The sequence below is a fragment of the Pteronotus mesoamericanus genome, unplaced genomic scaffold (genome assembly GCF_021234165.1).
Source record: "Pteronotus mesoamericanus isolate MK-2021 breed Mesoamerican mustached bat unplaced genomic scaffold, CSHL_Meso_final scaffold_128, whole genome shotgun sequence".
Classification (NCBI taxonomy): domain Eukaryota; kingdom Metazoa; phylum Chordata; class Mammalia; order Chiroptera; family Mormoopidae; genus Pteronotus; species Pteronotus mesoamericanus.
This window is the reverse complement of record NW_026555305.1, coordinates 1,812,393-1,832,868: the sequence shown is the minus strand read 5'-3', so window position 1 is coordinate 1,832,868 and position 20,476 is coordinate 1,812,393. Positions and strand designations below refer to the sequence as shown.

Below are 20,476 nucleotides of genomic sequence, written 5' to 3'. Positions count from 1 at the left end.
GAACCCCCCCAGATACCAAAACCCACGGATGCTCCATTCCCTTATATAAGAGGGCGTTGTATTTGCATGTAGCCTAGACCTGCCTTCCCCGGTTGCAGCGAGGGGTGTCTATCCCAGAGGCAAGCCCTGGGCCTTCAGAACCAACTCCGCCAGCTGGAAGAGAGGCCCAAAGCAGGTGGGTCTACAAGCCGGACAGACCCCTGCTCCGGGGCCCTGTTACCAAGAACAACAGACAGCCCCTGGCTCGGGTCTCCGGCCATGTCTGACTCTGAAGGATGGAGAGAGAGAGACACGCACACGCACACGCACACGCACACGCACACACGCGCGCGCGCGCACCCCTCCAGCGCGCTGTCTCCTTTCAGCACGCAGCCCCGGTGCCGCCAGACCTGATTGCTCTGAGAGAAACCAGGAGCCCAGGTGTTTACAGTTAACACCTGATTTAAAATTCCGGCCCAAGACCCTGGAAAGGAGGCCAGGGTCACCACTGCAGGCCTCCAAAAGCTTCATTCTCCCTGTGTTTCCTTTCAGCTTTCTGGAGGGATTCTGGACAGACAAACGGTGAGATGTCCGAGGTGTACCCCGCGTAGATTTGAAACACGTGTGTACACGGTGAACGGGTTCCCAGCCCCGCGTCAGCCCCGCATACACCGGCGCACCCAGTTCCCCTGTCTGCTTGTGCTGAGCACCCGGCGCTCCTGAATCCGCGCTGCGGAGCTGGAAGACCGACACGGGCCGCCGGTGTGTCCAGGTCGGGTCACTCCGGGCTTTAAAAACCCTGTATCAGGGACGGAGCGCCAGGCCCTTCCAGACACCCCCAGGGTGGCCCTCGAAACAGGAACAGGGGACAAGCAAGCTCTTCGTTGCGCAGAAGAGGACCCAAGGGTCAGGACGGGGAGTCCGCCTGCCCAGGGCCACACAGCCCACTGGCGGCCGTGGAACTTGGCCCCTGACCTTTCTCGGCCCCGGTCCCTGGGTCGGAAGCAGAGGGCGCGGCAACTTGAGTGCGGGCTCTCGCTGCGCCCGCCTCCCGGCGACGCCCCCCCGCCCCCTCGCCAGCGAGCGCGGCCAGCCCCGCTGCCGGCCTCCGCGGGAGCGACAGCGGAGCGGCCCCCCGAGGCCCTGGGCCCTCTCCGGGCCGAGTTTCACCCCTTCCCTCCGTTAAAGTGACCCGAGGCGCCCAAATCAACCGAACCGAGTTCGCCAATCCCAAGCAAGGTGAGGGCCGCTGGAAAACACGCCTCTCCGACCTAAAAATCACACCCTGAAGGCCTAATGCATCCTCCCCGGGAGCCCCGCCCGGCGCCCAGGGGCCGCCCCGACCTCGCCATACCTGAAGCCCCCTGGGGGCGGCGCGGGGGGCGGGGAAGGCGGCGGCGGGACGCGATCTGCCCAAGGGTGGCAGAGCCCCTGCTGGCAGATTCGGGGCTCAAACCGGAAATCTCGCTTCCTCCTTCCGCCCCTCCTCGCACGCTGATCCCCTCCGTGTCTGCGGAGGATACGGGCGCGTGGAGCCCTCTCCGGCCTCCGCCGCACAACCGCGGCCGTCCAGCCGGGCTGGAAACAGCCGCTGGCAGGGCTGTCTCCCCGACCCGTCAGCCCACGCCCGTCTCCCACGATCCCGGGGACACGGGTCCGCGGGACTCCGGCTGCGGGTTCCAGGAAACTGGACCCGGCCCCGAAGAGCCGCGTGCGCGCAGCCCTGGCCTCGCAGGCCGGCGCAACGGCCGCCCCGCCCCCTGGCTGGCCCCTGCAGCCGGGCCCCAGGCAGACAGGCGGCCGCCCACCGGCGCCTTCTCCCCGGCCCATAGTGCAGCTTCCTCCCGGGGAAGCAGCCGCCCAGCAAGGACACTTCCAGCCTCCTCTGTAGTGAGGCGTGACCCACCCCCCAGCGGGATGTGAGGAGAGGGCACAGGTGCATTCCCAGGCCAAGGACCCCCGGCGGGGGGGTGGAGGGAGGGACCTTGGGCAGGCCGAGAAGGGGGCGCGTGCTCCTCACTGTCTTTTGGGGGAAAACCACCCGCCACCCTCTGTCCCTTGAGTGGACAGGACCTGTGTTAACTGAGACTGTGAGGTCCTTTTGAAAAGCAGCAGCGGCCTGCAGCCACAGTTCCTCACAGGCCGGGAGGTGCGGTGGCCGTCCCTCTGCAGCCCAGAGCCCGCTGCAGGTGACCTGGTCGGGCCACTCTTCCAGGACAACAGCCCAGTCCGCACCCCAGGCGGGCACGGACCCGCTGGGCAGCCGGGCAGCCGCTCCTCTCTGCGCAATCCAGGCCCCGGGGCGGCGCCCCTGCACAGCCGCCGCCTCGGAGGGCCCCGGGGCACGTCCGCCGGCCCGTCTCCTGCCCGACTCAAGAACCAGGCGCAGCGGAGACAATCGGATAGTGCCCTTTATTGGCCCCCGCACCCCTCCTCCTCCGCCCAGGCCTGGAATAGGGACGCCCGTTCTTGGAGGGCACCTGGGCGCCACCGGGCTCTGCTTGCCACTCCTGTGCCCCCAGGCCCGGGGCGGGGAGAGAGGGCTTGGGCAAGAAAAAGAACGAACCCATGGGAGAGGAGGAAAAACAACGGTGGATGGGGTCGGGTGGGTACAATTAAAAGAAAATTCTAAAAGGGAAAAGGACCCCTCTTTCCCTTCCCTCTCTGGGCCCCACTCTAAACAGAAGGGCCGACTGCTCTCCGTTCCTTGCCATGCCCCCGACGGTGGCGGAAGAGAAAGTGAGGAAACGGTCTTTCGCGCCTGGGTCTGTCGTCTCTTGGTCTCTAGTTCACATCCTCTCTCTCGGGCTCTGCCGAGAACCTACAAGGGGCAGGCCAGGTCCGGCGCCAGGACGCGGAACGGGCGCGGCGGCGAGGCGAGCACCCCGGCGCCCCTCCCTGAGGCCACTGCGGGTACGGCCCCCTCGGTCCACTTCTTCCGGGGTCTCTGGGTCCTGCGCCATCGCTCCCGCCGAGCCCGAGGGGCCCTGCCCCCCCCCCGGGCCCCCCGTCCCTACCGGGCCTCCCCGCCGCGGCACTCGCTGCACTGGCCGCCGGCCGCCTCCTCCTCGTCGGCGTCGTCCCCGCCGGCCCGGTAGTAGCTCTGTCCGCAGCGGCTGCAGACGGAGGGCGCGCCCACCGCGTGGACCTTCTTGTGTCTGCGCAGCGCCGCGCCCTGCACGAAGCCCTCGCCGCACTCCACGCAGATGTGCGCGGGCTCCTCGCCCCCCGCCGCCCCGATCCCATCCCCGTGCTGAGCGCGCTGGTGCGCCAGGAGCCCGGCCGCCTGCCCGAAGCCCTGCCCGCACTCCATGCACACGTAGGGCTTGGGGGCCGGCGCGCGCCGCGAGCGGGGCCCAGGCACCTTGGCCCCCGCGCCCGCCACGGCCGTACCCGCCGCGGCCCCCTCCCCTGGCGCGCCCACCACAATGATGCCGTCCCCGTCGCCCACGGGGATGGCGATCTCGCCGTCCGCCGCCGCCGCCTCCTCGGGCGCCTTGGCCCGGCGCACGCTGGCCGCCAGCACCTTGGCCGCCACGCCAGGCCCTGACAGCTCCGGGTGCAGGCGCAGATGGCGCGCCAGGCTCTTGGGCTGGCTGAAGCCGCGGCCGCAGCGCGGGCACACGAAGGGCTTCAGGCCGCTGTGCGAGCGCCGGTGCTTGGCCAGGCTCTTGCTCTGCGTGAAGCTGCGGCCGCACTCGGGGCAGGCGTAGGGCTTCTCGCCCGTGTGGATGCGCTGGTGCTGCATGAGGTTGGAGCTCCAACTGAAGCGCTTGCCGCACTCGGAGCAGGCGTAGGGCTTCTCGCCGGTGTGGATGCGCCGGTGCTGCACCAGGTGCGAGCTCTGCGAGAAGGTCTTGCCGCAGTCGGTGCAGGCATTGGGCCGCTCGCCCGTGTGCGTGCGCTGGTGCCGCGTCAGCTTGGACCAGTGGCTGAAGCTCTTGCCGCACTCGTTGCAAATGTAGGGGGCGGGCGGCCGCGGTCGGGGTGGGGGACCAGCAGGAGGCGCCGACTGGGGCGGGGACAGCTTGGTGGGGGGCCAGGTGGGGACGTCGTCGTCATCCATGATGAGGATGTCCACTAGGAGGCAAAAGGGTGGGAGGGGAGAGGCGTCAGAGACCAGCTCATATGGGACCCATCCAGGTGTGCGAGCCCCAGGGCCTGCCAGGGCAGCGGGCCTGACCCCAGCCGCCCCGCCCGCCCGTCCGCACAGCCTGCTACCCCGTCACCCCGGTGCGCAAACGCGGGCAGTGGCAGCGGCGGCGCGCCTGTCCGCACAGCCGGAGGTGTCCCATCCGCCTCCGCCCGCCGCCTGCGCTCTTCCTCGGGGCGCCCTTGGTCCCGCCTCCACTGACCACCACCCGTCCGGAGCCCACCCCCTCGCACTTCTCCACAGCCGCCCCTCCACACCTGGAACAGCGTCTGGGACGGAGCCGGGACGCCAGGTTGGGGGCAGGAGGTGATGGGGGAGCCCAATGAGAGGGCGGCCCCAGCAGGGGCCAGCCCTGAGCACAGGGGCCGAGAGCACACCCGCCGGGAGGGAGCGACGGTGTCGCCTGTGGGCCCGAAGACACTCCCCTGGCTGCAGGGTGGGGAGAGGAGGAGAGGGGACCGGCCCGGTGACAGGACCGCAGGCCAGCAGCGAAGCCCTGCTCCCCACGAGCCCTCCAATAGCGCGGCCACTATGACAGACATCCTCACACGGGTCCCTGGTTTTCCTCTGAGTCCTGTCTGCTCAGTGGGGCCTTGGTCTTGCTGTCTGCAAACCGAAGGCACCCCCACGGCCAGGCTGCCCAACAAAGCCACGCTCACGTTCACACCAGACCTGGCCCCGAGCAGTCTCCGGGGAAAGATGAGCGGCCCGGCCTCCGCCTCGGCGTCCAGCCGGAGACAGGTCTGCTGCGCTGGCCGCAGCCCCCGCCGGCTGGGCCTGAGCCAGTCAGAGGGCCAAGGCGGGCGCCTCAGCCCGGGCCTCCGGAGGCCTCTGACGCCCCGGGCAGCACGGGCCTGCCCCCGACGCACCCTGGTGCCCCAGCACCGCGCACAGCAGGCACACAGCGCCCCAACGCTGTCCCGCGGACCACGTGGGTGACCACGTGAGGCGGCTGTGATGGGCCAAGGACAGCAGCACCACACAGGCATGTGGCTGCTGGTTTGTTCCCACCCAACTCTACTCGTGGGCTCACAGGGACACCTCTGCACCTGAGGCATGCTATCAGCGTGGTCCCCCAGAGGAGATGGGTTTGCCATGAGGTGCTGTGGTTTACGTGGGGCTTTCGGATTCAGGGCTCAGACCCAGCATCCGAAGTGACCTCTCAGGAGTCTGAAGCACAGTGACCCATGATGGCAAGCTCACGGGGACATCGGAGCTCCATCCCCTGCAGGTGACTCCCAGGACACCAGCTGCCATCTTCCTTGTTGCCACTTCCTCAAATTCAGGATCTTTTGTATTTCTATTCATTTTTTGGATCACTTCTCTTTCTGAATACCTATGGCCAAGCCCCTGAGATGCGCCTGTAAGGCTCTGTTCCCCCACCACTGCCCGCCCCCACGCCCCTGGCATCCCACCCCAGGGACCGCAGGCTGGGGCCACCAGGACCAGGGGCCAGAGGCAGCAGTGGGAAGCCCGCCGGGCCCTGGGCCTCGGGTCTGCCCTCCTCACCACCATGGACTTGCCTGTGAGACAGTGCAGCAGACTGCCGCCCCCACGCCCAGCTCCTCTGAGCAGCGACCAGGAAGGGTGAGAGTCCCATGAGATGACCCCACAGAGCAGCGGCCACTACCAACAGCAGCACTCAGAAATCTGGACACTCTCCCTGCCAACGTTCACATACAGCCGAAAATGATTAACGTTTCCGAGGTTCCCAAATTCTGTGTGTAAGCCGATCTCATTTGAAAGCAAAATTGACTTCTTAGTTCTCTTCCATCTCAGTCACAGACTGGAAAAGCACCGTGCCAGCCCGGGCAGCACACTCACCACGGCTGACAGCCCAGCAGCGGGGCCAACTTGACCGGCAGGTGAATGACAGACGATGGGAGATGTCCTTGCGCTGTCTGCAGAGAGGACTGTCCTGGGGAACTGTATTTCCATCCCCCACACACACAAGCCTGGGCTGTGTGCAGACCCGGGAAGCAATCACATGAACGACTCAGGGCTTAGAGAACAGTCGGAACACGCCGCGGAGCTGGAACCACCTCGCCCTACGGAGAACGGAGGCAGCTGAGGGCTGCCCTACGTGACAGTGTCCTTTGCCATCTCTCTCAAGGCACCTTCTTGTCATCAGGACGGGGAAGTTCCAACTTCGGAGGACAGAGAGGACCAGAATCTCTTCTTCAGACATTTCATCCTGCAGCCTGGCCTTCTCACGCACACCTGAAGCCCTAGCACCCAGCCCACAGTCTCCAAGGAACACCCAGTTTGCGAAACCCCAGGCCTTGGGGAAGAAGCCTCTGGTCCACGATGGCCCTGGGAAAGGCTGCCCCCGTCTCCAAGCAGCCGGCCACCTTCACAGAAGGACAGCCCCCCACCAGGCTCAGCATCCTTTGCCACGATGCCTTCAGGCAGCTCCCAGCGCACTCCTGTGCCCACGCAACACTAGACAAAGCTGGGGCAGTCCCTTCTTCCTCACCAGAAAGTCCCAAGCACAGGGCTGAGCCAGAATAAGCCACTCAAGGTGACTCTGAGGCCACCTCCCTACATCACGTGTCCCGTAATTGCCAGTGAGACCTGAGCTGGGGGCTGACAGAGGGCCCAGGAAGTAAGCCCTGCCTCTCTCACCCCGCCCTTTCCTTCCGTCCTGTCCTCCTGCCCTTGGTGGTTTCCTAGGAGGGAGTGACAGCTGGAGCTGAGGCTCCATCTCTGGACAGCACAGAGGCCACCAGGGCCTGGACATCGGTGGCAGAATTAACCATCCTTGGAACCACCCACCTCCAGCCCAATGCCAGGACCATTCAATGTCCTTTTGGTTGAAGCCACCACTGGGTGGGTTCTCTGGGCAGCTGCCTTGTGTCCTTCCTCGAACTCTCCGTGGGGCCTTTGCTCCACATTGGCCACGGCCTCTCCATCAGCCTCCCCATCTCCTTCAGCAGGAAGCCCCTTCCTCAGCAAAGCCTGTGCTGACAGGCCTCTCCAAAGAGATGATCTTTGCTGGAATCCCGTTTGTAACACCAAACCAGTTAGGGCTCCCCACGATTGTGCTGGGATGCATCCATGCTGGGGACGACATGCCAACTGGCCACAGACCAGGTGAGCGGAGGGCGTGGGTACCGCTCCAGATGAGCCAGTACCTGGCCTCCATTTCAACAGGCTCATGCTGGTAGCCATGGACAAGGGTGGACACAGGGATGTCAGGCAAGTCAGTGCAGCTGGCGATCTGGCAATCCGGCGGCCGGGGTCTGGCAGGGCCGACTGGCCTCCTTCAAGACGTATTTGACTATAGGTGTGCACGTGCACAGGAGTCTAGTGTGCGCAGGGTCAGGACACAGGGAGACCCCAAGGCCGTCCTGCTGGATGGCTCTCAGTCCGTGTGCGTACCACCCCTTTCTCCTTGGAGCACAGCTGCATCTGGTCCCTGACCGACACCAGGGCTCCGTGGGCACTCTACACCCACTATGGCTCAGCGTGCACGCGCCGCCTCCTCCCCCGGGGCTGCCCTTCTCTCCTCTCCCTCAGTGACTCCTCTGTGGGCCCCAGTGCCTCGAAGTCAGCAGAGGACCTGACTTTACTCAGCCAGGGGCACTAGGGTGCCTCAGGGCTGGACGCCTCCTTGTGCTTGGATGGGAGCCTGCTACGATGATCTTGCATCAGGGGACACTCACTCACCTCTCCAAGGAGACCCTCCAGCCGTCCATGTGCCCGCCCTTCCCCGGGCCTCGCATCCCTCACTGACAGGCCAGAGGGAAACGGACCGGGCAGCTACTCCAGGCCGAGCCCGCTCCCCAGTGGGTGTCAGCCTGGCACTGTCACATCACAGGCAGGACCAAGGTCAGCGGAGATAAGGGGACATTACAAGGTGGGGGGACCCCCGGAGAGATCTCCAAGAGACTCCCGGTGGGTTAAACAGGTTGGGGACAGAGAGACACACACAGGGGACGTGAGAACCCACCTGCACTCCTTGGAAGTTATATGGAGAAAATATGACTGGTAACTTGTAAAGTTAAAACTTAGCTAACTCCAAGGGACACATACATTTTGGAGGCAACTCTGAATATTTTAACACGGACTGTTAGATCATATTAGACAGTAACTTTTTATTATGTGAGATAAACATTTTGTAGGTTTTTTTGTTTCTTTGGAGTTTGTGTTTGTTGTGGGTTTTGGGAGTGGTTGTTTTTTTTTTTGAGCCTTTATCTCTGTTGGAGAATTTATAGGTGAAACGATGTAATGTCTGGGACTTTCGTTGAAATACTCCAGGAAAAACAAACCCACAGAACTAGGGGCACAGTGGTCAAACAAGACTGGTCAAGTGTTGCTAATCGCTGAAGCTGGTGGAGCAGAGTGGACAATCATTACACTAATTTGTTTGAAATTTCCACAGTGAACCAGATTTTCAAGTTAATTTTTAAAAGACAAAAAGGCCAAGGACATGAGCCAGGGAAGAGGAGGGAGCTGGCCGGGGGCGAAAAGGGGAAGGACAGGCGAAGGCCCCCACGGCCCACCCCCATCAACGCGGCCGGGGCTGCCGCGGGCTCCTCACTCTCCTCAGCGGATCTCAGACGTGTAAACTCAGGGGCCGGGAAGCTTCATCACATCCCCTCACTGGACCCCAGGCCCCCCGGGCAGTCCGGGCGCAGGGGCTGCACAGTCAGCGCCTGCGCGGCGTGTAGTTTTATTGGCACGCAGTCGCACCCACTCACTTCCGCAGTCAGTGGCTACTTCCGCTTCCGGGGCGCACCGGAAGTGCTCCCACAGCGGCCCTCAGCAGCGCCAGCGAGACGCCGGCGTGGTGGGTCACGGGCAGCAGCCTGAAGGAACTGTTTCCCGGGTGCCCCGTGTGAAAGCCCTGGAACAGGGAACCCGGCTTCCGCTGAAGGATGTTTTATTCAACCCAAACACTTTATTAAGTAAACCCGCTGCCGAATTTAAAGTGAACGATTTCACGTAAAACCCCAGGTACCCAGCTTTCCCTGCAGTCCGATCCTTCTCTACCCGTGACCTCCCGGCCACCAGCAGCAACGCCCCGGTCCACCGCAAGTGTGCTGCCTGGGAGAATAGGGAGAGCAGGGGCGACCCCTACACAAGGGCCGGTGAGAAGGCGCCCCCGGGGCCGGCAACCGGAAGGGAACTTGGAGACTCCTCAGCTCAGGAGGGGCCTCTGCAGGAAGGATGGGTGATCCCAGAGACACGGGTCCGGGGGGCGGGAGCGGGCCCGCTGACACCTGCGGAGGCCACCTCACCTGGGTTCTCGTGACTGGCCATCTGCTGGTCCTCGGAATCCAGCGGCCCCGGAGACCAGGCCTCTTCCCGCAGCTCCATGTGTGGGTCCCTGTTAGAAGGGAACGAGAAAGGAACAGTTTATGTAACGCCGGGCAGAGGGCCCAGGAGGGCAGAGCATCTCAGTTCAATCAGCACCCGCTGCAGAGTCCCCAGCCCGTCCCGCAGACAGAAAGGATGGTGGAGAAACAGCCTGGGCTTGTCCCCACCAGACAGGGAACCAGCCTGAGGAGGTCACGCACAACCTGGGGGGTTGGGGGGTGCAGCAAGCAGGCTGCATACACCCAGAACCACCAGCCCACCCCTGCGGCAGCTCCCTTTCCCGTGCAGAGCGCTGTGGGCAGGCGGCCTGCCTCGGCCCTTCCCCACATTCTCAGGTACCAAGACCCACGGGGCCATAAGCAGCAGGAGAAGGGTCAGGGAGGTATGGCAGGACCTCCGAGGAGGAGGCAGAGAGGGGCAGCCTGGAGGAGGAGCACGCGGGGAGGGAGAGGGACAGTGGGTGCAAAGGCCAAGGCAGACCCAGGCAGGCGCGGGCGGTGCGCAGACTCTCCCGCGGGGCCTCACAGGCCAGGTGGGGGCTGGGGACTCATTTGAAATGCGGGTCCCTCTGAGGTGGGCACCATCACACTTGTTTTACAGATGCAGAAACGGGCTCAGAGGCGCAGCAAGGACAGACACCCTGACGGGAGCAGCCATGGCCGGACAGCGAGATCAATCAGGGCCCGCCCGCCTCTGGAACAGCGATGCCCAGGACACAGGTGAGGTCAGGATGGGAAGGAGATGCACTTGCCTGCAGACACCTTCAGGGGGGCGGGGTTTCGCTCCCTCAGAGAAGCCCCCACTTCCCGCCACCCCTCCCTGTGACCCTGTAACCCCGAGACTGCTGAGCACCCAGCACCTGCCACACGGTGGGCCAGGGACAGGTGAAACCCCACACAGTACAGGCGACATGGACCGATCACGAGGCAGCCCCTGACCAGTGACCCTGCTCCTCCAGCTCTTGAGGGGAAAACGCAAACCTCAGAAACGCTTCCTGCACACGTATTTACAGAGCCCATCACTGCAGATTCAGAGCAGGGGAAAACTGGAAGGAACCCGTGGGTGCACGGGTAGACACGGCCCGAGGGTGTCATGGCCTCCAAAACCACAGTCAGTGGCTGTCCCTTTGATAATGGGAAGAGCAATTGTAACTTTTTTACAATAATGGATAATGCTTTTGTGGTAAGGGAAGAAGACTACGGCCATGAGAACTATGCATCACAAGGCACAGGCAGGGGGTGCCGGGGGTCAGCAGGATGAAGACACTCACACAGCACTCAGGGTACAGCCGGTAAACACAGGCACCGCCCGGGGGCCTCCTGCACGGCTCTGGGACCAGGCAGCTGCTGGGGACGTTGGTCTGGCAGGTCCTCAGAGGGGACGCAGTTACCAGGTGACTCTGCAACGCCACTCCAGGTGTGCCCGAGAAATAAAGCGGCTGTCCACACAGACCTGCTCACTAATGTTCCCGCAGTGCTGTTCCTAACGGCAGCGGGAAATCAGACACGACCCAAGGCTGGGCAAAGGGAGCAGCCACAGAGAAGTGTGCAGGATGAGACCCGTGGCCAGCTGGGCTGGGAACACGGGGTGCTTCTGCAGTGATGGAGCACCTCGGATGAGACAGCAGGGACGGCTGCCCACCACGGTGTGCGTGCGAGCAATCCTGAACGGCACACATTTATAAAGGGGTGGATTTTACAGCGTGTGAGTTACAGCTCAATTAAAAAGTGAACAGACTTCAGGCCCTGGCCAGGTGGCTCAGTTAATCAAAGCATCATCCTGTACACTGAAAGGTCACGGGTTTGATTCTCAGTCGGGGTACATATGGGAGGCAAACTGATTGATGTTCCTCTCTCACATCAATGTTTTTCTTTCTTTCCCCCTTCCTCTCTCTCGAAAATCAATAAAAACACATCCTCACCCTGGCTGGTGTGGCTCAGTGGACTGGCCAGCCTGTGAACCGAAAGGTTTCCAGTTTGATTCCCAGTCAGGGCACATGCCTGGGTTGCGGGCCAGGTCACTGGTTGGAGGCGTGCAAGAGGCAAACGACTGATGTTTCTCTCACACATCAATGTTTCTCTCCCTCTTTTTCCCTCCCTTCCCCTCTCTGAAAAATAAATAAAATCTTTTAAAAAACAAAACAAAACATATCCTCTGGTGAGGATTAAAAAAAAAAAAAAGTGGGCCCTTTGTGTACACTGTAAACAAAGCTGCTGTAAAGGCGCCAAGCACTCTGGGGGTGGAGGTGGGACCAGAGAGGCTGCTCCTCTGCCTTCTCTGTCCAAACTTGCCTGCCAATGGCTTCCCTGTGCCCCCGTCACACGGCTGTGTGTGCAGCAATAAAGAAGGGCCCGGACTCCTGCAGCAAGGGTGTCCTCGTCTGTCCTGGCGAACCCGGAGGCTCTGGAGCAGTCGTGGGCCAGGCTGCTGGCTGCAGAGTGCAGAAAGCGTACGCTACCTATCAGCAGGCGCTTAATGACCGCCAGAAGCCTCACTGTCGGGACACAGCGGAGAGGAAACCAACACAGAAACGCGCACACACGCGCACAGTCCATGGTGGGGAAAACTGGGAAGACAGTGGAGCAGAATGAAGGGGAGGGCTGGTCTTGAGAAGTCCGCCCAGAACAGTCCACTTTGCCTGTTTACCTTGACTTCAAGGCAACAGCAGGTACAAGAAGGGTGCTTACCCCCTTTTTCCCACAACAGGAGATAAAGCCCCCCATCCCCCTGTGAGTGCCCTGTCTGCACAAGAGGAAGAAAGTCTTGTCTCCAGGCAAAGGGAGTCAAGGCCAGGGAGGAACCTGCAAACAGGTCGTTCAAGGGTCTCCTGTACTCTACAAAGTACTGGGCACTTTGCGGATCTTCCTGTCATGGAAACACAATTCTTATTAGAATTGTATTCTAATGTTATGTTATCAGAGTCCACCCCAGCCGGAAACCGTAAGTGCCTAAGAGGGCAGAGGATGAACCTGCCTGCCCTGCAGACAGATGCAACAGATGCAACGTGGAGGGCAAAACGGGGGCTGGGCACAGAGCCCAGCTGCCAGACCCTGCCCTCCAGCGAAGAATGGGCTCTACCTGCGCATTTCAGTGATCCTGCACCCGCGCTGGGCTGCTCTGGGCCTCAGCATGTGGGAACAGCAAGTGCCCGCAGAGCCAGGTGCGTGAGGACCAAGGGGGCGTGTGCTGCAAGGGTCCTGGGGCCCGGCAAGAAGGGCCTGCACTAGCCCAGGTCTTTCCCCACTCACTCGCTTGCTCATTCGTCCACTCACTCACTCACTCAGCCGCTGAGGCCTCTGGTCCTGCCCCCAGGGGCTCAGAGTTGGGGAACTGTCCCTCCCCGTCACCCCCCCAGGCCCATGGCCTGCGCAGCCCCACCCAGCTGGCAGGGCCACGGCTCCCTGGACAAGGCCCCAGCAGTGCCGCGGTGGGCCTGCCCGCGACAGTGGACAACTTCTGAGGCCGAGAGGGGGCTGCCACCCTGCCTCGACCTCCCCACCTCGCTCCCCCAGTTCTCAGCAGGCAGCTCCAAGACACGTCCCCCACGTCCCCACTCCCTGCCCACCCGTGCCAAGCCCTTGAGCGATCCAATTAGCACGTGGAGCTGTCAGTGCCCGGCGGCTACTAAGCTGTAGACAAATTATTGTTATTGTTGTTATTAGCTCCAACCCACCTCCTCTGGAAGCCTGCCCGCCAATTACCCGGCTCTTTCTTCTGCTGCCAGCCCGCCGCCGCCGCCTCCCCCGGCAGCCGCTCGCTCACCGGGCTTCTCCCCTGGCAGGAAACACTGTCTGCCCTCTGCCCCCTCTCCGCTCCCTGCTCCTGCCCCTCTCTCCCTCCTCCCCCGACCGCCCGGCACCCCTAACCACTGCCCCTCTGGTCCTCTGCTCAGCAAATCCAAGGGCTACATTGGCTACATCGGAGCCTTGACCCCCACCCTGCAAAGTCTGTGTCCGCGAGCCCCCCTGCTCGTCCCCTCCCCGCCCATCAGACAGACTCATCTTTGTAAGTTGCTCAGTTCAGATAACCCATTAAAAAAAGGCAAAGGATCATAATAGCCATGTCTCCAAAGAAAACATGCAAGGGGCTGACAGGCACTTGACAAGGCGCTCGATGTCACTTGTCATTGGAGACACCCTCCCACCCCCCTCAGGGGATGGACACAGAAAGAGCCGAAAGCAGCAGATGTGGGCGAGGACATGGAGACACTGGAACCACGGAACCCCGCCGTCCGCTTCTGGCCACACGCCCCAGAGAAATGACAACACAACCCAGCACGCACGCTCGCTGAGGTGCGAGTCACAGAGCCCAGGGCAGTGCTGCGTCACCAGCCACCTCGCAACGGCTACCCTGTGGACAAGTGTGTTTCCATGTACATGAAACGTCCAAAACAGGCAGATCCACAGCCAGATGATCGCTCAGAGGGTCCCGGGGCCGGGGGTAGAGTCTCTTTTTGGGATCACAAGAACATCCTAAAGGCACTGTGCTGCCAGCCACACCCCTGCAAACACATCAAACACCACTGGTGTACTAGAGACGGGCGGTCCCACATGGGCATCACACCTCAACAGTGCTGTTTTCTTAAAAGCAGCTCAGGTCACATCACCCCTCCCCCACCCCAGCGTAAACCACCCCGCTGCACGGCCCACTGCACCAGCTCCAAGATCTGATCTCCCTTTCAGCCAGCCTGCGAAGGCGCTGCCCCCTCAGGCCCCCCACTCCCAGCCCACCTCCCGTCTCTCTAGAGAGCCCGCCCAGGCCTCCACCTGCTGGGCCCGGCTCACCTTTCCTGGGTGAGCTCGAGTGTCCCCTCCCCGGGGGCCATGCCCGGCCCCTATCACATCACAGGGCCTCCTCCTCTGGTGTCCACCAGCACCCGCAGCAGCCGTCCGCACTCCCCTCCCTCGGGGTCCGGTCTGCTGCCCGCGCTGGGCAGCCGCCGACCCTCACCCCCGCCAGGCCTCTGGCCCCGCCCCCAGAGAGGCCCCCGAGGGGCGGGGAGCCCCTCAGCGCCGGTCTGTCCCCACTTCCCTTTTCTGTGAGCGGCCTCAGCCCTCCCTCCGGGCCTGAAACCTGGCCTCCCTGCGGCCAGGACGCCGGTGACTGGCCTTGGTGGGTTTCCCACCCCCTCTGGACTGAGCCGGGACACGACCCGGCCCCGTGACAGGGCCTGCGCCTCCCTGGGGTTTCCCGCGATGCTGACAGAGTTGCACCTGGTCCCTTCTCTCGCTGTCGCCCCCTCACTCTCCCGACCAGGTGCCTCTCCGAGCCTGTTTCGCTGCCTCATTCCACTCGCCGCCGCGTCTGGACCTCCTGGCCTCACAGGTCCCCCGGGGCTCAAGCCCTCGCCACAGGTCACCCCCACCTGTAGTCCCGCAGCCTCCCCCGGGGCCCAGGCCGGAAAATGAGCGAGCTCAGGGTGGCCACGTGTGGCCCCGTCGCCACTTCCCACTGTCCCCATGAGACAGACTCTCTACAACTCCTAGAACCTCGGCCGGCGGCGGGGGCGGCAGGCCCACACGGCAGTGGCAGGAGCACAGCCCCAGCCACCCGCCGCCACCCCGTGTGTCCAGGCGCTTAAGTGCTGGTGAGTAACTGGAAATTGTTTAACAAATAAAAACACTCTTCAGGTCAAAAAAAAAAAAAAAGAAAAAGAAAGATCTGGAACATGCCTACGGGCCACCCTACGGCCATCGCCCTCAACCGGGCCACCGGGCCAGCCTCCACCCTGAGTGGGTGCGCACTCCCTCACCAGCCTTTCTCAAGGGTACTTCCTTCCAGGTTGGCTGCCAGGGCCCAGCAAAAACAGCACCTCCCCCAGGAAGCCTTCCCAGCCTTGAGCTTCCCTCTGCTTAGCTGTCCTCACTCTCAAACGGCAGAAGACAGTCATCAAGCACAGGCTACACCGCAGACCCCAGACACAAAATCCTGATCCCACAACCACCTGGAGAGACAGGCTCCGGGGCAGGCCGCCCGCGCGGGACTCCGCCCCCACCCCCACCCTGGAGGGTCCTGTGAGGGGCCCACTGAGCCAGGCGCTCAGTGAAGGCCTAGCACCGCCGCCTGGGCGCAGACGAGCCCAGCGCCCGTGCCACTCAGCCAGCGCCGTGGGGCCGGGGGCTGCCGCCTGGCCAGACGGCAAGGTGGTCTCTGTCCCCGTCCCAGAGGGACACTGGCACTCGTTCCCTGTGCCTCCCACTGTCACGATGAGTCCTGCGTCCCTGGGGAGACGCCGCCACCCCACCGCCACCCCAGCGGACTGTGAGCTCTGGGCTCCGCGCCAAGGAGCAGGGACCAGCTCTCAGCACGGACCCCGCACACAGCAGCCCCAGGAACCCGCTCCTCTCTGGCCGGCCTGAGCTGCAAGGCTGGGACCACACCTGACGCCTCTCTGGGTCTCCAGCATCACCTCTTACAAGGCCACACGGGACTACCCAGTCCCACCAGAGAGAAGCCAGTGTTCTGTGAGCCCAAAGGCCTGGCACAGACAGAAGCGGGAAAGCCAAGGGAGACAGGGCCGCTGACACTGGCAGTGGGGCACTCCCCTCGCCTGCCCGTGGCCAGCGCCTTGAGAGCCACACCTGAAATGGGGGGCGGGGTCTGAGTCCCCTGCGCCAGGCAGCAGCCCCACCCAACGCGAGGACTGACACCTAAGAGGCCTCAGAACAGCAGCATGTCTCCTCAGACCCCAACCTCCGCCAAAAGAAATAGGTCAACAGAAGTGGCGGCGTCACGGGAAAGGGCCCCGCTCTGGAAGCACAGGCAGCCCGTGCTCCCGTGCTGCGTGAGGCCTGGGCTCCGCCCCCGGCCCCTAAAGTGGGGGGACCCCCTCCATCCAGGGCCTCTGAGGGCTTAAGTACCCAGCACAGGTCAGTGAGTACCCAGCACAGGTCAGGCACCTGCCAAGCGCTCAGCAAGTGAGCGTGGTCACACCTGCAGCCTGCCTCTCTGGCAGGGAACCCCAGGCAGTGCCAAGGAGGGACAAGCGCGGTGAGGGGGCTGTGTGACAACCAGCGACCCTGGGCAGCCAAACAGCTGCTGGAAGCCGTGGCCAGACCTTCGCCACTGCCCGCCCACAGCTCACCACTGTCCTCCTGGAGTCCAGGGTTCCCTCGGCCAACTCCTCTGTCCTTAGTCTCAGAACGATCCACTTCTCCCAGTCTTCCCCGACCACGGTGAGGCAGGAGAGTAAGAAGCTGGGAAAATTCCTTGGCAAGCGGAATGGGGAAATTGAGACCGAGAGCTGATTCCAACTGGCCTCACCCAGCACCCTGACCCCCGCCTCCTTCTCCCCTGCAAGACCACTCCCTTCAGCAGGAAGCACAAGAACAAGCCCTCAGGCCGACAAGGTTCTGGGCAGCATTAAATAACCTTAGCAACGAAGCCTGGCATCTGCTGACCCCCGAGACGGAGTTTTGGTCAAACTAGCGAGAACATCGAGGCCTCAGCTGTGTTTCAGCTCCAGGACCACAACAGCAGCAAATCCAGATGAGGCCACGCCACGGCTGCATCAGGACCGTCCAATGACCAGTGAACGCTACCCTGTGCCAACCAATCAGTGGAGCCCAGAACCCTGACAGCACCCGCGTGGATCCCTAATCAATATTCTGTAGAGATCATCCCCTGAGACCTCCCCTAAAATTCCTGCCTTTAGAAAACAGAAAAAAACCCTTGAGGCCAAAGACCCTATGCACGCTCACAGCTCCCCCTCTTTAGGGGCACACCTGTGACTTCACCCCCTCTTCTTTCCTAAGGCCGGGACTTTCGCTCTCTTTCTCCAAGGGCTCCTCTTTTGCCTCAGTAACTTGTTTCCTGAGTCCACACAGCCCAGCTGGCTCACCTCTTCTGCCTCTCCCTGAGGTGTCCAGAGGGCCAAGGCAGCACTGCCCGGGCTCACTCCTGCTGCTCCCATCTTAAGCTCTTCCTTCGATCCACCGTCCCCAGCTTTAATAAACATACTCTCACATCACCGGGACTCGCGTGAAATCTTTCCTGCACAAGGGCCCCCATCGCCCCTGACATCGGCGCCCTGAACCCCTTCCCCACTCCTACAGCTCCAGGGGCGGGAGGGGGGGGCCATTGTGCATAACCGCCAATCCCTCTGCCTGGTGCTTCTGTGCTTGTGTTTCCACTCAGGGTCTCAGCTGCTCCGGGACAGAATGGCCACGCAGCATCGCCCAGCTCTGGCTCTGGCCCGTGGGAACCTCGAAAATGTGTGCTGACTAACCTCCTCTCCCACCCAGAGCAGGAGCCCTGCCCGTGTGCCCAGCACAGGACGAGAATGTGCAGCAGCCTAATGCGCAAGACTCATCCAGGGAAGAGTGGGCTGTGCTCTCCACCTTAGGGGACGAACAGGAAACAGCCTGGGAAAGAGGAAGTGACAGGTCCAAGGTCAGGGGGCTGGAAGAGAGGGAGGCAAGGGCAGCCTAAAAACACTTGGCTCCAGAGCCCTTTGCACACACTCTACAACCACCTCTCTGGCTCTAAAAAAAAGCTTAACGCGACCAACACTATTATTATACCTGTTTTACCCTGTTATGACCTGTCTTAGGTCACAAAGGCCTGACTGGTGGAGCTGGGATTCTGCCTGACCCCAGAGCATAGGCCCAGCACCATGATAAACCCTTCCTGCAGCGCCCGGGTTGGGGGTGGGGTTAGCTCTGGAAGGCTTCCAGGAGGAAAGGACAAAGACATGAGATAACACCAGGAGGAATCTGATCTGAATGCTCCCTGGGGCTGAGGCCGAGGGGAACAAGGGGACCAAAGGGACCCCAGCAGAGGCAGCCGGTGAAGTCCAGCTGCATTTAGCAAAGCGGCTTACAGACTCAGGGAGAAGATAAGCCAGGATCAACAGCACCTGTGCTTCCCCTGCCAGGCCTGCTCTGTCTCCCAGCTGAGTCCTGGGGCCTGACACCAGGAAACACAGGAAAACCCTAGCCAAGTCACTCCCTTTCTAGAAGTCGGACCGCCCCGCTGGGCTGGGCTGGGCTGTGCGCCCTCCCTAGGATTCCCCAGCCCCTGGACCTCTCCATGAGGCCTCTGGCCAGGTCTGCGTCTCTGCTCCAGGCCCTGTCCTGTACTGGAAGGGCCTGCGTCCACACTCGCTGCCGGCTCTCAAGTGTCTAGGTCATTTTTCTGGCTGATCGCGCCATCCTGAGCTTGCGGATCTGAGGGGCACTCAACTCTACGGACTGGAGTGTACTCCCTTGTAGCCGGGAGTGGGGGATACAGTAAAGGGGGATACAAGCCCCAGGAGGCCTCGAACCCGACCACCGTCTTCGCCCTGCACCAGGGCCACATGGGAATCTGACCTTGGCCTAGCCGCTTCCCCCGGGAGCACGCGCTTCCTACCCCCGCCCTTGCCGGGCGAATGAATGGGCCTCCGCCGGCCGAAACACCCTTAATTACCGCCGGAATCAAAGGCCGCACGCGGCCCGCCCGGGGCAGCAACGGGTCTGAGTGCTTTGAAAAGGGGAAGGAGGAGGGGGCAAGCTTCCGGTCAGGCCTGCTCGGTCCGCGTGACCCCCACCCTCCACCAGACCTTCAACTTCCCCCAGAGTCACCACTACTTCCGGCCACCTCCAGCCAGGAAGGCCAGGGGGACGCGGCGACCCCACCCGGACCTGAGCCCCAAGGCAGAGTAGCTGACGCTGCGCACGCGCGCTCCTCCCGGGCGCGATATCTGCACGGCGCGACCGCGCACCCGCATTCCCCGCCGCGCACGCGCTAGCCCGCGGCGCCCCCCGGCGCGCCTCCGCCCGCCCCGCCCCACTTGCCCGGCCGCGCGCCTTCACGCCCCCCCACCCCCAGCGGCGCGCACGCGCACTTACCGCCCAGTCGCGCTCGCCGCCCGCCTCCCCGCCCGCCCCCCGCCCGCAGCCTGGCTCCCGAGGCGCGCCCCCCGGCCCTGGGCGCACGCCCTCCGCTCCTGCGCCCTCCCCTCACCTCCTCGGTCCCGGGGCCGCCGCACCGCACTCCTTCTCCTCTCTCCTCCCTCGCGGATGGTGGCAGCGGCGGCAGCGGCGACTCAGACCCTGGGGTCAGGGGGACGGGCACCCAGGCCGGAAGTGACCTTCCCGGCCGCTTCCGCCCGCGCCGCTTTCCCCCTCCCCCAACCCCCTCCGGCCGTCACCCCGTCCAGGCCGCTCTAGGATGGTGAGCCCGCGACGCGCCCCCCCAGCCACCGCCCCCCCCGGCTCGATGGTGCTGAGCCGGCGTTCAGGAAACCACTTCCGGGCGCGTCTAGGATGCGGGTCCTCCGGACGCGCTCTATGGCGCCGTGCGCCGAAGGGCTGCGGCCCCGCCCCCTCCCAGGACCGGAGGCGCGGGCTCGGCCCGTTAGGCGGAGACTTCCGGTGTCTAGAGACGTGCCCCCCCCCGTCCGGAGTCGGGCCCCCGCGCCTGCGCAGTCTGCTCCCCGCGCTGGCCGCGGGCGGGAGGTTCGCGGAGAGTGGCCGGGGCCGCTCGTGCCGCCCCGAGTCCTCCAGTCCTCCTCTCTATCATCATAACCCCTTCCCTGCCAACGCTCCTCGCAATGGCCGGCGCCGGCGTGCTGGAGGGAACTGCCTCTGAGACCCTAGTCCCTTCGATAGTGGACGGAGCGTGCGGGCCTTAGGCTCCTCCCGCATCCACGTGTACCTCTCAGCCTCAGTTTCTCCGTTCTGGAGTAATAACTGTGAGCGTCCAAGGGCTTTGCGCGCCTAAATTCCTATTAGTAACTTCTAATCTGTTCCCACTTTGCAGCTAAGGAGAGACAGGTCAAGGCACTTGCAGAATGTCACAGCCGGTAATGCAGAGACCGCGCTTGAACCGAGGAGTCCGACTGCCAATTCTCCCATGTAACCGTGGCTAATCATACTGCCCCCTGGAATAATAGCATATTGTTCACAGCTACTAGGATGCACCTGCTAGCCGGGTGCGGGTGCTTAGTGAGCGGCGGCTGAATGCAATCTTGTTAGCATTTTCCTATAAAAATACATTTTTTAATTGTTTGCGCTGGAGTGCCCTTGTAGGCTGGTCCCT

At 63.0% G+C, this 20,476-nt stretch overlaps 1 protein-coding gene across 1 annotated transcript; it reads right to left on the bottom strand.

Annotated features, from left to right (window-relative positions):
- Positions 1 to 2,992: 2,992 nt before the first annotated feature.
- On the bottom strand, positions 2,993 to 19,511 carry ZNF787 (zinc finger protein 787). Its single transcript, XM_054588185.1, has 3 exons — positions 19,400 to 19,511; positions 9,376 to 9,464; positions 2,993 to 4,059 (listed from the first exon to the last, which is right to left on the bottom strand). Exons 2-3 carry the CDS (start codon positions 9,452 to 9,454, stop codon positions 2,993 to 2,995), a joined length of 1,146 nt encoding a protein of 381 aa, XP_054444160.1. The 5' UTR covers positions 9,455 to 9,464; positions 19,400 to 19,511.
- Between the last annotated feature and the right edge of the window lie 965 nt (positions 19,512 to 20,476).

Excerpts from the sequence above, each read along its gene's own strand:
- ZNF787 (XM_054588185.1), bottom strand. The coding sequence starts at position 9,454 with ATGGAGCTGCGGGAAGAGGCCTGGTCTCCGGGGCCGCTGGATTCCGAG. Across the intron at positions 4,060-9,375 it reads GGCCAGTCACGAGAACCCAG|TGGACATCCTCATCATGGAT; the intron begins GTGAGGTGGCCT and ends TTTGCCTCCTAG.